The sequence below is a fragment of the Propithecus coquereli genome, unplaced genomic scaffold (assembly GCF_000956105.1).
Source record: "Propithecus coquereli isolate 6110/MARCELLA unplaced genomic scaffold, Pcoq_1.0 Scaffold442, whole genome shotgun sequence".
NCBI classification, from domain to species: domain Eukaryota; kingdom Metazoa; phylum Chordata; class Mammalia; order Primates; family Indriidae; genus Propithecus; species Propithecus coquereli.
Window position 1 is genome coordinate 1,009,173 of NW_012150197.1, and position 12,068 is coordinate 1,021,240.

The following is a 12,068-nucleotide window of genomic DNA, read 5'->3' on the forward strand; positions in this document are numbered from 1 at the left end:
AGTCAGGACGGATGGACGTAGGGAAGGACACACGGCCGTGTGGCTCCTCTGAGCAAGATCAGGGCCCACGCCGGGCTTCCCGCAGGGGACAGATGCCCCAGTGTCATCTCGAGAGGATCACTCAGACTGTTAAGTGGACAGCAGCCCAGCCAAGCGGGCAAGGGGACTCAGGGACAGTCTGGGACAGTCTGGGGGGGGCGGCCATGACTCAGGTTGGTGGCGCTGGAGGCAGGGGTGGGCCCACAGGTGTGCGGGTGAGAAGGTGCAGGGCAGCTGGGAGGCTCCACCCTCACTGTGGGTCCATCGGCAGGGGGAGGCCACGAGTGAGGAGGTGCGTGGACCCTGAGTTCTGGGAGTTTGAGGCTGAATGCGCCATGCAGGTCACCTTGCGGTTCGAAGAACTTCTTCCCCAAGAGCATCAGAGCCATCTCAGTACCCAGCTCGCTTGCGCTGCTTGTGTTTGCACAAGCAACGCACAGAGTGCCCGAGTCAGCACCGCTCCAAAGGACCGGTCTGACGGCCACCCTCCCACGAAAGCGCCAGGCAACCAAGAGCCTAGGCTGAAGGTCGGCAGGGACGCGTGAGCACCAGCCCCGCGCAGCCTGTGCTGAGCGCTCCAGCACCCTGACCTCTGGCTCGGTGCGCAGGACCGAGTGGGCTCTCCTCTTCCTGAACCTTCAGCCACACAGGCTGCATCGGCTTAGCAGACTGGATGCTTAGGGTCCAACGCCTTTATGCTACTTTAATGACACCTCCGTCACAACACAGACACAGGACGTGCCATGGAACAGCTGAAGGTAGAAAGATGCAGACGCCATGAGGATGGGCACCCAGCGCCTCAGCGGCGAGTCCACTCCAGGGCGTGTGTACCCACAAGAAATGCACACGCGTGTTCACCAAAAGAGACGAGAAGTGCCCAAGAAGCCATACTCGGGGGCCCGAACATGGAGACGGCTCAGTGTCACCCACCAAGGAGCAGACTGCGGCACATCCGTGAATGGAACACTCCGCAGCGTGACGGTGAGCGTTCCGCGGCGCACGGCGGCGTAGGCGAATCCCAGACGTAGATTTTCCTGATTCTGAAGGAACACCGGCTCGCACGCACGCTCAGCGCCCCCAGACATTGCCCCAGGGCTCTGTGGACGGCACACACACCTGCTTTCTTGTGCCCGGGGAGGGCCCTGCCGGGGAGTCGGCACAGAAAACACGAGGGCGGGAGACGGCAGGTAAGTGCCCTGTGGGGTCGAGCCCTCTGTGCCTCCGCGACCCCCTCCCAAATACACCGCTCACACCCACTCCCATGTCAGCGTCTGCCGCAGGGGAAGCCCGGCCAAGCCAACCCCCCAAGAGGAAAATGGAAACATCAAGATACGCGGTTCCGAGAAAGCCGGAAAGCGAAGGTACGTGGAGCTAGGAAGCTGCCCGGGACCTTCCAGGGCAGGGCCCCCTTCCACACCCCACCCTCCCATCTCCACACTTCTCCTTGCTGAACCAGCAGAGCGGTAGCTTCTAGAAACTCCTACCACGCCGTCTTAGCGTGTTTGTGCTGCTCTAGCAAAACGCCCGAGACCGGGTAATTTATTTCTCCAGCTCTGGAGGCCGGGACGTCTGAGCTCAGGCAGGTTCGGCGTTGGGCGACGGCGGCTCTCTGCTTCCAAGATGGCGCCTGGTCACTGTGTCACAGGGGTGGCAGGTGCTGTGTCCTCGCACGGCAGAAGGGGTGGGAGCGGCCCGTTCGTGAGCGCTTGTCCACTCCTGGGAGAGCCCACACGACCTCTTCACCTCCCGAAGGACCCCCTCTTATTACTGCCTCGTGGGGGTCGAGTTTCAGCATGAGCTTTGTAGGGGACACGGCACAGCTCATTGCACGTACGTCCTTCCATCGAGGGACCAAAACACGGGCACCCAGGTGTGAACTGATTTCACGGTTGTTCCCAAAGTGACCACATCTGATCACCCTGCAACGGCCTCGGGGGGCTGGCGAGCAGATGAGTGGGGGGGGCTTTGCCTGGACGAGACCGTGTTCGGGGCTGGCCCCACGCTCTGTGCTGCACATGGAGTGAACACCCCCTGCCCAGCAAAGAGAGCTGGGAGGTGGGGGCTCTCCGCCCGGAGGCTGGTCCCCGACATCCAAGCTGACCCTCTGCCCATCAGGCGCAGCCACCACGTGGTCAGGGTCTGCGGGGCGGGGGCAGCTGGAGTGTGCATGAGCTCTCGTGTTCCACATGCCCCAGTTAGTGCTGGAAGCATGCGGTTCTCACCTGCACTCGTGTGTGACTGAGAAGCCCCCGTGTGCCCAGACGGCTTTGTGTGCACAGACAGACACCACCAGACACCCCAGAGAATCGCCCCACCCAGCCGGGCCCCACCTTAACGGGGACCTTCCTGCCCCAAATTCCCACCATGGCCACTTTCCCTGAAGCCAGTCCCAAGACCAGGATTGCAAGGATTTCTGAAGGGAGCACGTGGGTGTCCAGACCAGGAGGCATCCATCCCACCTGGGGAGGAGGGGTCCTGGGTGTGCACCGCCCCTCCCTGAGGGGGTGGGGGATGCTGCGAACATCACGACCTGCAAAGGCAGGAGGAGGAAGAAGGGAGGGAGGGAGCTACTCTCTCAGCAAAGACCGATGACAAAAACGGGGTTTGGTAACTTTGCAAACAAGATTGGAATCGTGTTCCGAGTTCCGAGAAGAGTTCATGGCTTAGAGAAAACCTGTCCTGAGTCCTCCTCCTGGCCAGCAGGTGTCCGGTGTGGGCAGCCTCAGGACAGCGTTTCCACCTCGCTGAGCCCTGGGCAACCTCGCTGCGCCAAGGCCGCAGCCTCTGGGCAAGGGGAGCTCTGGGAGGGAGGCGGGAGCCTGGTCTGTGCGTGGCACGGTGGGCATCGCCCACACGGGACCCCCGGGAAGACTGAGCTACTGGCCAGATCCCGCCACAGCCTCAGAGCCCTGCACAGAGGAACCGAGCGCCACCCGCCACTGCCAGGCCCCGGGACACGCGCCCACACCGCGTGGCGCTCCCCCAGGATCCACGCCTGGCAATCAACGGAGCTAATGTGTTACCCCTCAACAGCTAATTACATTATTACTTTGTGACGCTGCAATCACAAGATTTTTATGTTTTGATGCTAAATCTGGTAAAACTTTAAATTAGGGTAATTAAATAATTAGCTGTATGACAAGCTGGAAACTTCCCTCTTCTCCTGCCATTCCCGGTCGGCATTGCCCGCGTGGAAAATGGGCAGAGAGAGGAGGGAGCTCGCACAACACCACGCGGCCTGTGCGCGAGACCCCGCGGCCTTCCCTGCGTGGGAACCGACAGGCCCTCTTCTGGGATCGGGGCCCTGGCGGTCTCTCTCTCCACGGGTTCGACATGGAAAGAGGCGAGCCCGACTCCATCTGCGCGGTGCGGGGGCAGCTGCCGGCACTGAGGCTGGGCCCCCCTCGCCCACCTGCTCCCAGCACCAAGAGTGGCAGAACCCGGGGGCAGAGGCCACCACCCTTCCTCTCAGGCCCCACCCGCAATCCTCCTCTGGCCCCTCGGCCCCGGAACAGCGGCGGCTCTCTGAGCGCCAGGCCGCAGGTGCGTGCGATGCCCGTCTCCCCGAGCCTGTGGCTACTCCCGGGGTATTTGGTTTCCGGACTAACGCGGCACATAGAAATATTTAGGGTGTGAATGTTTGAGGGGCAACATTATCCAGCGCTGGTCTGTGATGCTCCGTCCTCAGCGGAAGCTGCCCAGGGTGCCTGGGGTCGGGAGGGCACGGGGAGGAAGGGGGTCATCCCCGGCGGGCCCTGGAGAAGGCAGCACCCCCCGTTCACGCTGAGCCGTCCTCGTCCTCCAGGCCTGGTCCTCCTGCCGTGGCCGCCCTTGCAGGGGGAGGCCGGCGGCCGGGCCCAGCGCTGAGATGCTTCCGGGGCCTGAGCCCACAGGCGGCGGGGAGGGAGCCCCCAGGCTCGCGAGTGGCCACTCCCCGTGAGGCGAGGACGGCCAGGCGGCGCCGGCGGGTCTCAGAGCTTTCCGAGCCCTGTTCATCCACCACGGCGCCATCTTCATCGGACCGTCCCTTTGTCCACAGAAGGCCACAAAGGCACAAAGCTCGGGCCCGGGATGGCCTTGGCCGGGGACGGGAGGCAAGAAAATCCCGCGGATGCTGTGAGGGCCGCGACTGAGAGGCTCCCGCGGCCAGCATCGCCCCTTCCCCAGGGAGTGGAAGCGTCTGGAAGGAGGAGGAACATTGAATTCTGCTGTCAAGAAACACAGAGTTTTAATTTCACGCCACATTAGGGCAGTCTGGCGGCAGGGCCCCGAGGGTGGGCGTGTGTGCCGGTACCGGCTCCCGCCAGCGCCCTCCGCTAATTGCAAACCGGATTAAGTAGCCGATTGAAGGCGCTGGATTAATCCGACCTATGTCCTGGCAGCCGCCCCACCTCCCGCACCCGCTTCGTTCTTCACCCTTCAGAGGGGCAGGCGAGGCCAGCCAGGACCCCGTGCAGAGGGGCCCCGCCGAGCAGTCGCATCGTGAAATCTTGTGTGGGACGCGAGACAGGACAAGCCCCACTGGCCACGGCAATGACCCTCTCTTTCCGCCTTAAGGGGAAAAGGCGCAGTAAGTGATCCGCCCACAGCCGCTGCTGCAGTTGCCCGCGGACATCACGGCACCGATGAGCTGCGGCGCCCAGGCACTGGGCCAAGGCCTCCCCTGGAATGCACCAGCCCTGGCACAGGGAGGTCCGAGCCTGGCGAATTCCGGCTGCTTGGTTCTAGCGGAGCAGGTCGAGACTGCGCCGGTGAGCTGTCCACACCCAGGAGGCCAGGCGTTGCAGGATTCCCTCCTGCGAACGTCTGCAACGGGCAGATCCACAGAGACAGAGGGGCTGGGAAGAGGGCAGGGGGTGACTGCTGAAGGGCACGGGCTTCCTTGTGGAGTGAGAGAATGTTCTGGAATTACTGGTGATGGCTACACAATGTCAGAGTGTGCCGAATGCTGCTGAATTATCCGCTCTAGGATGGGTGAACTGTGCGGCGTGTGAATTCTGTCTCAACAAAGATCCGGGGCAGGCGAGCAGGCACCTCCCGTCCCCAAGCCCCCCACTGGGGCCAGGGCCCCGTCCTTCCAGATGGGCATGGGGCACCCGCAAGGCGCGAAGCCCAGACAAGGAGTCGGCTCCGGGAAGCAGAGGGAGGCCGAGGCCCTGCACACAGACCCCAGCACCCCATGTCACCCACGTCACCCCGCCCGGAGCCTGTTCACACCGAAATGGAGGGAGGGGCTCACACCAGAGGCTGCTCAGGCCCCAGGACACCCCGTCCTGCCCCCTGATAAACAGCCAACAGCCCCCCACGCAGCGTCCCTGCCCCAGGGTCTCCGCTGGACTCCAGCCCTTGCCAACAAACTTGCTCCTAACAATATCATTAATTTGCTTTTAAATTGTGCCATAAGCAACTGTTTAAAGGCCTGGGGTCTCTTTTAAATTTTCTGTGTATTAATATTTAATCTCAGCCAAGTGTAAAACCACTTGTGCAACGACAAGGAAGCATGGGGAGAAATTGGCGACAGAGGCGTCTGATCTGCTCTCGGGTGGCCTCCGCTGTCCCTGGGCCTCTCCTGGCATTAACGCTTCTCAGAACTGCAGGCTGCTCGGACCCTGGGCGCTGTGGCCAGGACATCCTGCCAGAGAGTGACGTGGCCTGGGCAGCTTCGAGTGGCCTTGGGCCCTGGCCAGGCCAGCCCCTCATGCCGCCTCTGCCCTGTGGAAGGGGAGGTCGGTGAGACCCGGCTCCTCCCCCCAGGGAGCCTCAGAAGGTCCAAGTCTGCACTCCCCACACCTCATGCCCAGCGGGGTGGGATGGCACAGCGCTGCTCTGTGCTCCTGCCCCCTCCTGCCCCCTCCTGTCTGCACCTGCCCCCTCCTGCGCGCACCTGCCCAGGCTCTGACACAGAAAGCTGTGGCCACGTCATCGAGGACTCGCCTGTGCTGCGGACGGAGACTCTGTACATGGCGATGGGGTGGGGGGTGGGGGGTGGGCAGGGCCCAGGTGGACATCAGGGAGCCCCCGGGTTGGCTCCCCAAGGTCCTCCCACAGTCAGAGAGCACAGTGCCCACCCACCCCCCATACGCCAGGTTCAAGCGGGGTCAGCTCCTGATCCCACTCGGCGTCCAGACAGAGCGTGGCCCAAACGCCCTGCTGTGTGGAACCCCAAGTGGGCGGCCCATCCAGCCCATCGGACGCCATGCCTGTGGCCCAGTGCCTTGGGGGCAGGGCTCGGTCAGAAGCCCAAAGTGGGGTGGCCAGGCTGACGGGCCAAGGAGAAGGGGACCCAGGTTCAGGGAAACCCTTAGAGCCTTGTCACCCCATCCTAAGACGGGGAGGCTGTCAGTTGACAGAGCTCCTGCGAGGACACTCAGGAGGCCAGAGCAGAGTGGGCCCACACTGCCATCGTCCCAGCAAAGGGACACGTGTGTCCTGCACCAGGCCTGACCTCACTCACCTGGACCTCACTCACACAGCACCATCGAGGCAGGTGCCATGACTGGGCCTCGGTTTACCCAGCTTTGGTAAGGGTGAGGAGTTAGGGGTCCAGCCCTGGCGGCTGGTCCCTCCTGGTCCTGGCTGCAGTCCACAGGCACAGACACTGCTGGCCCCCACCCGGCAAGCACCATGCGCCCTGCAGCACCCCGAGTTTCCCCTGAGCCAGGGCTGCTGCACCCTGAGCCGGCCTGGCCCACCCAACCTGCCAGGTGGCCCCCGCTTCCTCCGTGCAGCCCACCCCGCACAGCCCCTCCTGGTTGTGTCCCGCTGCTCCAGAGGGCCTGGGGACGCGGTCTGGCCCCCAGAGTGGCCAATGCATGCTCAGCCACTGCGCCCCCGCGCCCCCAAAGCCCTGTCTGGGACCAACCACCGTTCACGCAAACCCGGGGATTTGCTGCCGCCTGGCGGCCAGGGGGAGAACTGCCCACGCTAACCACCCCCCAGACTGTATGCGCTGCAGGGACCCAGTCCTGTCTGGGAGGGCCCTGGACACCAGGATGTCCCCACACAGCACCAAGAGGCCAGGGTGGAGCTGGCCATGACTGCTCCCTGGGGAGCCCACCCTGCCACCCAGGTAGACTTCCCCATCCCCCGTAAGGTGCCCAGCAGGGGCCCAGGCCCACGTGGCAGCAGCAAGAGCCCAGGAGTGCTGGCCCCAGTGCAGCCACTCTGATCTGCCCAGAGAGGGCCCCGGGGTGGAGGCGGCAGGGGCCACAGCGGTGGGAGGGAGGGAGGAGGGGACCAGGCCCAGCAGACGCCGGCCGCAGGGGTGCTGAGGCTGAGGGGACACGAGGCCAAGGTGGCAGGATGAGGCCACCGGCCAGCAACATGGGACTCCATGGACGGTCCCCTCATTATCTGTGGGGGAATAAACACGGACAGTCCCTCACTTACAACGGCTCCACTTACGATTTTCCAACTTCGCCATGGTGCAGAAGCGATACACAGTCAGTAGAAACCATACTTTGAATTGTGGTCCTTTCCTGGGCTGGCGCACGACGCCCTCTCGCGATGCTGGGCAGCAGGGGTCCCGGGCGGCCGCGCCATCCCCACGGCGCGCAGATGCGGGCAGAGAGAGTGCGCTGAGTGCACCCAAGGCTGCCGTGCTCGGTAGGGCAGGTACATTAAACGCACTTTCAGCTTTGGGAGCTGAAGCCACCCGCACGGGAATCCAGGCTGCTCCCTGGCGTTTTCGCTCTGGGCAGCTATTACGCAAGGTGGTCATGGTACCACCGACCACGGAGGCAGTGCGGGGGAGAGAACCAGTCCACGCTGCCGCAGGTGTGTCTGCCCCCTGGACATCCCCTTGAATATCCACCGGCAGCACCTCCCGTGGACTCAGAAGCCCAGTCGGCGGGACAGGATATGGGAGGTGGCCGGTACCGAGGCTGCCACATGTGCCCCAGCAGGAGGCCGCAAACCAGTGGGTCACGTTGTGTTAAACGGACAAACCTAAAGCCTTATGCTGAGCGCAAGACGCAGGTCATAAAACCCCGTATTGTACGATTCTGTTTATAGGAAACATCCAGAACACGAAAGCCGCAGAGACGGAATGATTAGCGGTTGCCAGGGTTGGGGGGACGGAAGGTGGGAATGACAGCTAAGGGGTGCAAGTCGTCTTTTCGGGGTGATGAAAATGTCCTAGAATTGATTGTGGCCACGGTTGCGGGACTCTGTGACTATTAATAAAGATCTTGGAACTGTTTGCTGCAAATGGGTGAATTGTGCAGCATGTGAATTATGTCGAAATAAAGCTGTTCTAAAAATAACTCAAAAAACAAAGCATCTTCCTCTTTCACCCTGGAAGGGCCCGGCGTGGTGCCGGCTGGCGGGCAGCGAAGTCGTCTGCAGTCTGTCGGCTGCACAGACGTGAGAGGTCGCAGTTCCGTGGAGCCTCCACCAACCACTCCAGCAACAGCGCAGGGGTAGGGCCGTGGTTTCTCCCCTTTCCCCAAGGGACGGGACTTACTGCAGTGCAGACAGGTGAGCTGGAGCCACGCCCGGAGCGGGGCTTTGAGGGGATCCACGAAGCGCCACCCAGAGACATTTGGTGGAAGGGCCAAGGAGAAAGGTATCGGGGGTCCCCCAAAATGAGCCTCAGTCCCTGCTGACTCCCCCCATCACCCGATACCCATGGAAACACCGGGGGAGGGGAAGGGCAGAGTCTCACCCGAATGCCAAGTCCGACTCAGCCCCAAGGGGATGGCAAAGCTGCGTGCCCAATGGCCGGGGCTCTGCCCTCGAGGAACCGTGCACACCCACCTGGCAAAGAACTTGCAACCTTGTCCAACCTTCCATGCTTAGAAGTTCCACAGGAACAAGCAACAACCCCAAAGCGAGTGCAGGAATGCAAAACAAAGGAGGTTTGAAACAAACATTTTAGGCACCTTTTAGCCGGCGTCTGCGCCTCCACCCCCCATGCCCCACACTGGCCGGTGCAGCTCTGCACGTAAACTGCGCTTCGTTGGCGACATTTGGCAGGAAAAGTCAGGACGTTCTAGTGGCGTGAGGAATGATACCGCCTGCTGTGTGGTGGGAACTGCGGCGCCAGATTCTCACTCCTGTCGTGAAAAGGTGGGTCCTCCCGCCCAGGAGGCCACGTGTCATCCCGAAAAGCCAAACGGTGACGTCCAGGGTGGGTGGCAGTGGCCTCTCCCGGGGCGTCTTTCCTTCTCCCTGTTCTAATCCTCGGAAGAGCCACGTGCCGTGGGAGCGGGGCATTTGGAGGCGCCGTCTCTGGGAGGGCAGGGGGTTTCTCTGGGTTGCTGGTGGCGCTTTCTCAGAGCGGGTCTCTCCGCTCTGCATACAGAGCGAGGCTTGCCAAGGCCACGTGGCAGGGCCCAGTCACCCCAGAGCCCTGCTGCTCCCAGCCAGGTGGGTTCTGTGGCCCCACGGTGCCCACGTCAGCCCCCGCCCACCCTGCCGGCCACCCCTTCCCCAAGATGTAACAACCAAAGCCCAGCAGCAGGGGCGGCTTCTCCGTGTCACACTGTGCTGTCCTCGGGGAGGGAAAGGGAGCAGCTAGTTCAGGACAGCCGGGGACAAGTAGGTCCGAGGTTGACAGACCCACCCCTGAGGCTGTCAGGAGACCACATGTGTCACGAAGACAGCCCCTAGTTTGCAGATGCAGACGCAGGCCAGCAAGGCTGAGCCGCTGCCAGGCAACACCGCCGTCAGTGCAGAGCCGCGGGTGCGGGCCGGTCATCGGCTGGGACCCTGCCGGCCCTCAACGGCCCCGTGTGTAAGAGGGACAGCACCCTACCTAGGCTCAGAGAACTGGATGGTGGAGATGGCGGGTTTCTCCAGGCCCCCCACACGCGGGCACCTGTGGAACAGCCCCCCGCGGCCGCTTGAGCAGAACCGGGGAGGGGCCTGAGCACGTGCACTTTGACCAGGTGGGACCGCTGAGAACCTCGGAGGTCGGGGACGCAGCCTCCCAGGAAGCCAGCAGGTGGCAGCATCGGGCCACAGATGCCGGGTGGAACTTCAGGATCCGCCGGTCCCACCAGGTCCAACAGCTCTGCAGCAGGAGGCCTTGTGGCCTCCCACGGGTGCTTCGTGGTGGGCCGGACCTCAGCCCTCCCAAGCCACGTGGGTGGCATTGAAGGTTCTTACGACCTGGCATAGGAACTGGCCCCGAGCCCCTGCTCCGGGCTGGGGAGTCTGACTCGCAAAGCCCAGGCCCATCCAGACGGACGGCAGCGGAGTCTCGGCGTCAAAGGGGGCCCTGCTTGGGAAGCCCATCTCCCCACGCCTGCGCTGTCAGCTCCTGCGAGTTCCTCACCAGTGCCAGCTGGACACCCCCGGGCCTTCACATGCAGTGTGTCCACACTCACCGTCCTGGCCAGCACCTGTCCTCCCGCCAGTCCCGAGTCCCCCAGGCAGGACCCTCCCTCCACGGCCCTGCCGGCTCTGCTGGGTCTGGAGAGACCCAGGAGGACGTGCCCCCACGGCTGCAGCCAGAGTGTCCCCTGGGTGCAGCTGGCTCTTCCCACAAAGGCCAAACTCCCCACCTGGCTCCAGGGACGCCTGGGGGCAGTCCCCTCCCCTCCATCTATGGGCTCCACCCTGGCCCTGACTCTCCTCCCACCAGCCCGGCCCCTCCACCTGAGCCCCTCGGACGGAGCACCAGCACCGTGGCCTCCTGTCCACACCGGGGTCTCCCCGATTCCCCACCTGTGCCCGACGTCAGCCCAAGGGCAGGCCAGGGGTGCCTCCTGGACTCTGCGCATCCCTGGGGCCACCTGCATCCTGGCCGGCGTGCCCTGGGGGTGAGGCCTGCCCTCTAGAGCGGACCAGAGAGCAAAGCCCTCGGGGCAGACACGGCCGCCAGCCAGGCAGAGAACAGGCCTGCAGCTTCCCACGGTGGCTCATCCGCATTCTCGCCAGTCTCCCTGCACCGGGCATGGACTCCCTGGCGTGGCCAGTCATCGCTGCATTTCCACACCTTCCAGAGCGCACACGGCTCTTACCCATTCCCTCCACGATGCGTGTCAGGCACCCACTCACCCTCCCGGTGCACTGGACAACACATGGATCGCCCGTTATTCCTCTCCCTGCTGGAACCCGGAGAACAGAGAGGTTAAGCAACTCCGCCAAGTTCACACAGTGAGTGAATCCTTCCACCTCATGCTGGAAGGCAGGCTGACCCCACCTCCCAACTGGGCCAGGAGGAGCCACCCCTCAGCACCTCCATGGGCCTAGGCAGGCTCCCACCTGGGAGAAGTTTGGGGTCCCAGCCTTCATAGCCTACTGAAAGAACTGAAAAGGTAGTAGGGAACCTGGCAGAATTCCCATCAGATGTGGCCAGACTCGCGAGCAGGCAGCAACTTGGGCGGCTCCAGGAAAGCCCTCCAAGCCCCAGTTCTTAAGCGGTGCACACGGAGGCAGGTGAGCTAGCGGTGAGCTGAGCAGAGCGGCAGTCACTCAGCACCTCCTGCCAACAGGAACCCGGCGTGAAGCCTCAGCCTCCCTACCCCTCCCGGGTGCTCCCGCAACTCCGTCCTTACCTGCGATAGGATCCAGCCTGGCTCAGAGCGGGGGCGTCGGGGGGTGCAGACTCTGGCACGCGCTGCTTTGCGACGCCCACCGCGCCGACCGACCCCCGGCGGCCCCAGTGCGCTCCGCCCCGCCCCGCCCCACGCCGGTGGCGGCTGCTACCCAGAGGAACTGAAGACAGGACGGACTGAGGCGGGTGCCACGTGGGACGCCTGCGTTTGGTGGCAGCAACCCCTAGGCTGCAGGAGGCGGTGGCCGGGCGCCGAGAGGCACGTCAAAGCGCTCCCGGTCCGCTGTCCCCGACCCGGCCCGCCGTCTGCGCCGCTGGTGGAGCGGGGCCGGGAAGAGGCGGCCACCAGGTCCCCTCTGATTGGACAGCTGCGCAGACCCAGCGGGGGCCTCGGAGCAGGAGCGAGAGCCCGCCCCGGGGCCGGGCCCTGCGCGCCGCGGCCGGGAGGAAGAGTAGGAGGTAGAGGGAGAGGAGGGCGAAGAGGAAGAGAAGGGGAAGGAGGAAGAGGAGGAGGCAAGAGGAGGAC

At 63.7% G+C, this 12,068-nt stretch overlaps 1 protein-coding gene across 1 annotated transcript in view; it reads left to right on the forward strand.

Annotated features, from left to right (window-relative positions):
• The first annotated feature begins 3,372 nt into the window (after positions 1-3,372).
• The window catches only part of BHLHE23 (basic helix-loop-helix family, member e23), a 9,774-nt gene continuing 1,078 nt past the window's right edge, over positions 3,373-12,068 (forward strand). Inside the window, exons 1-2 of the mRNA XM_012654549.1 lie at positions 3,373-3,582; positions 4,629-4,790. Coding sequence (XP_012510003.1) covers positions 3,373-3,582; positions 4,629-4,790 — 372 coding nt within the window. The remainder of the gene's footprint in view (positions 3,583-4,628; positions 4,791-12,068) is intronic.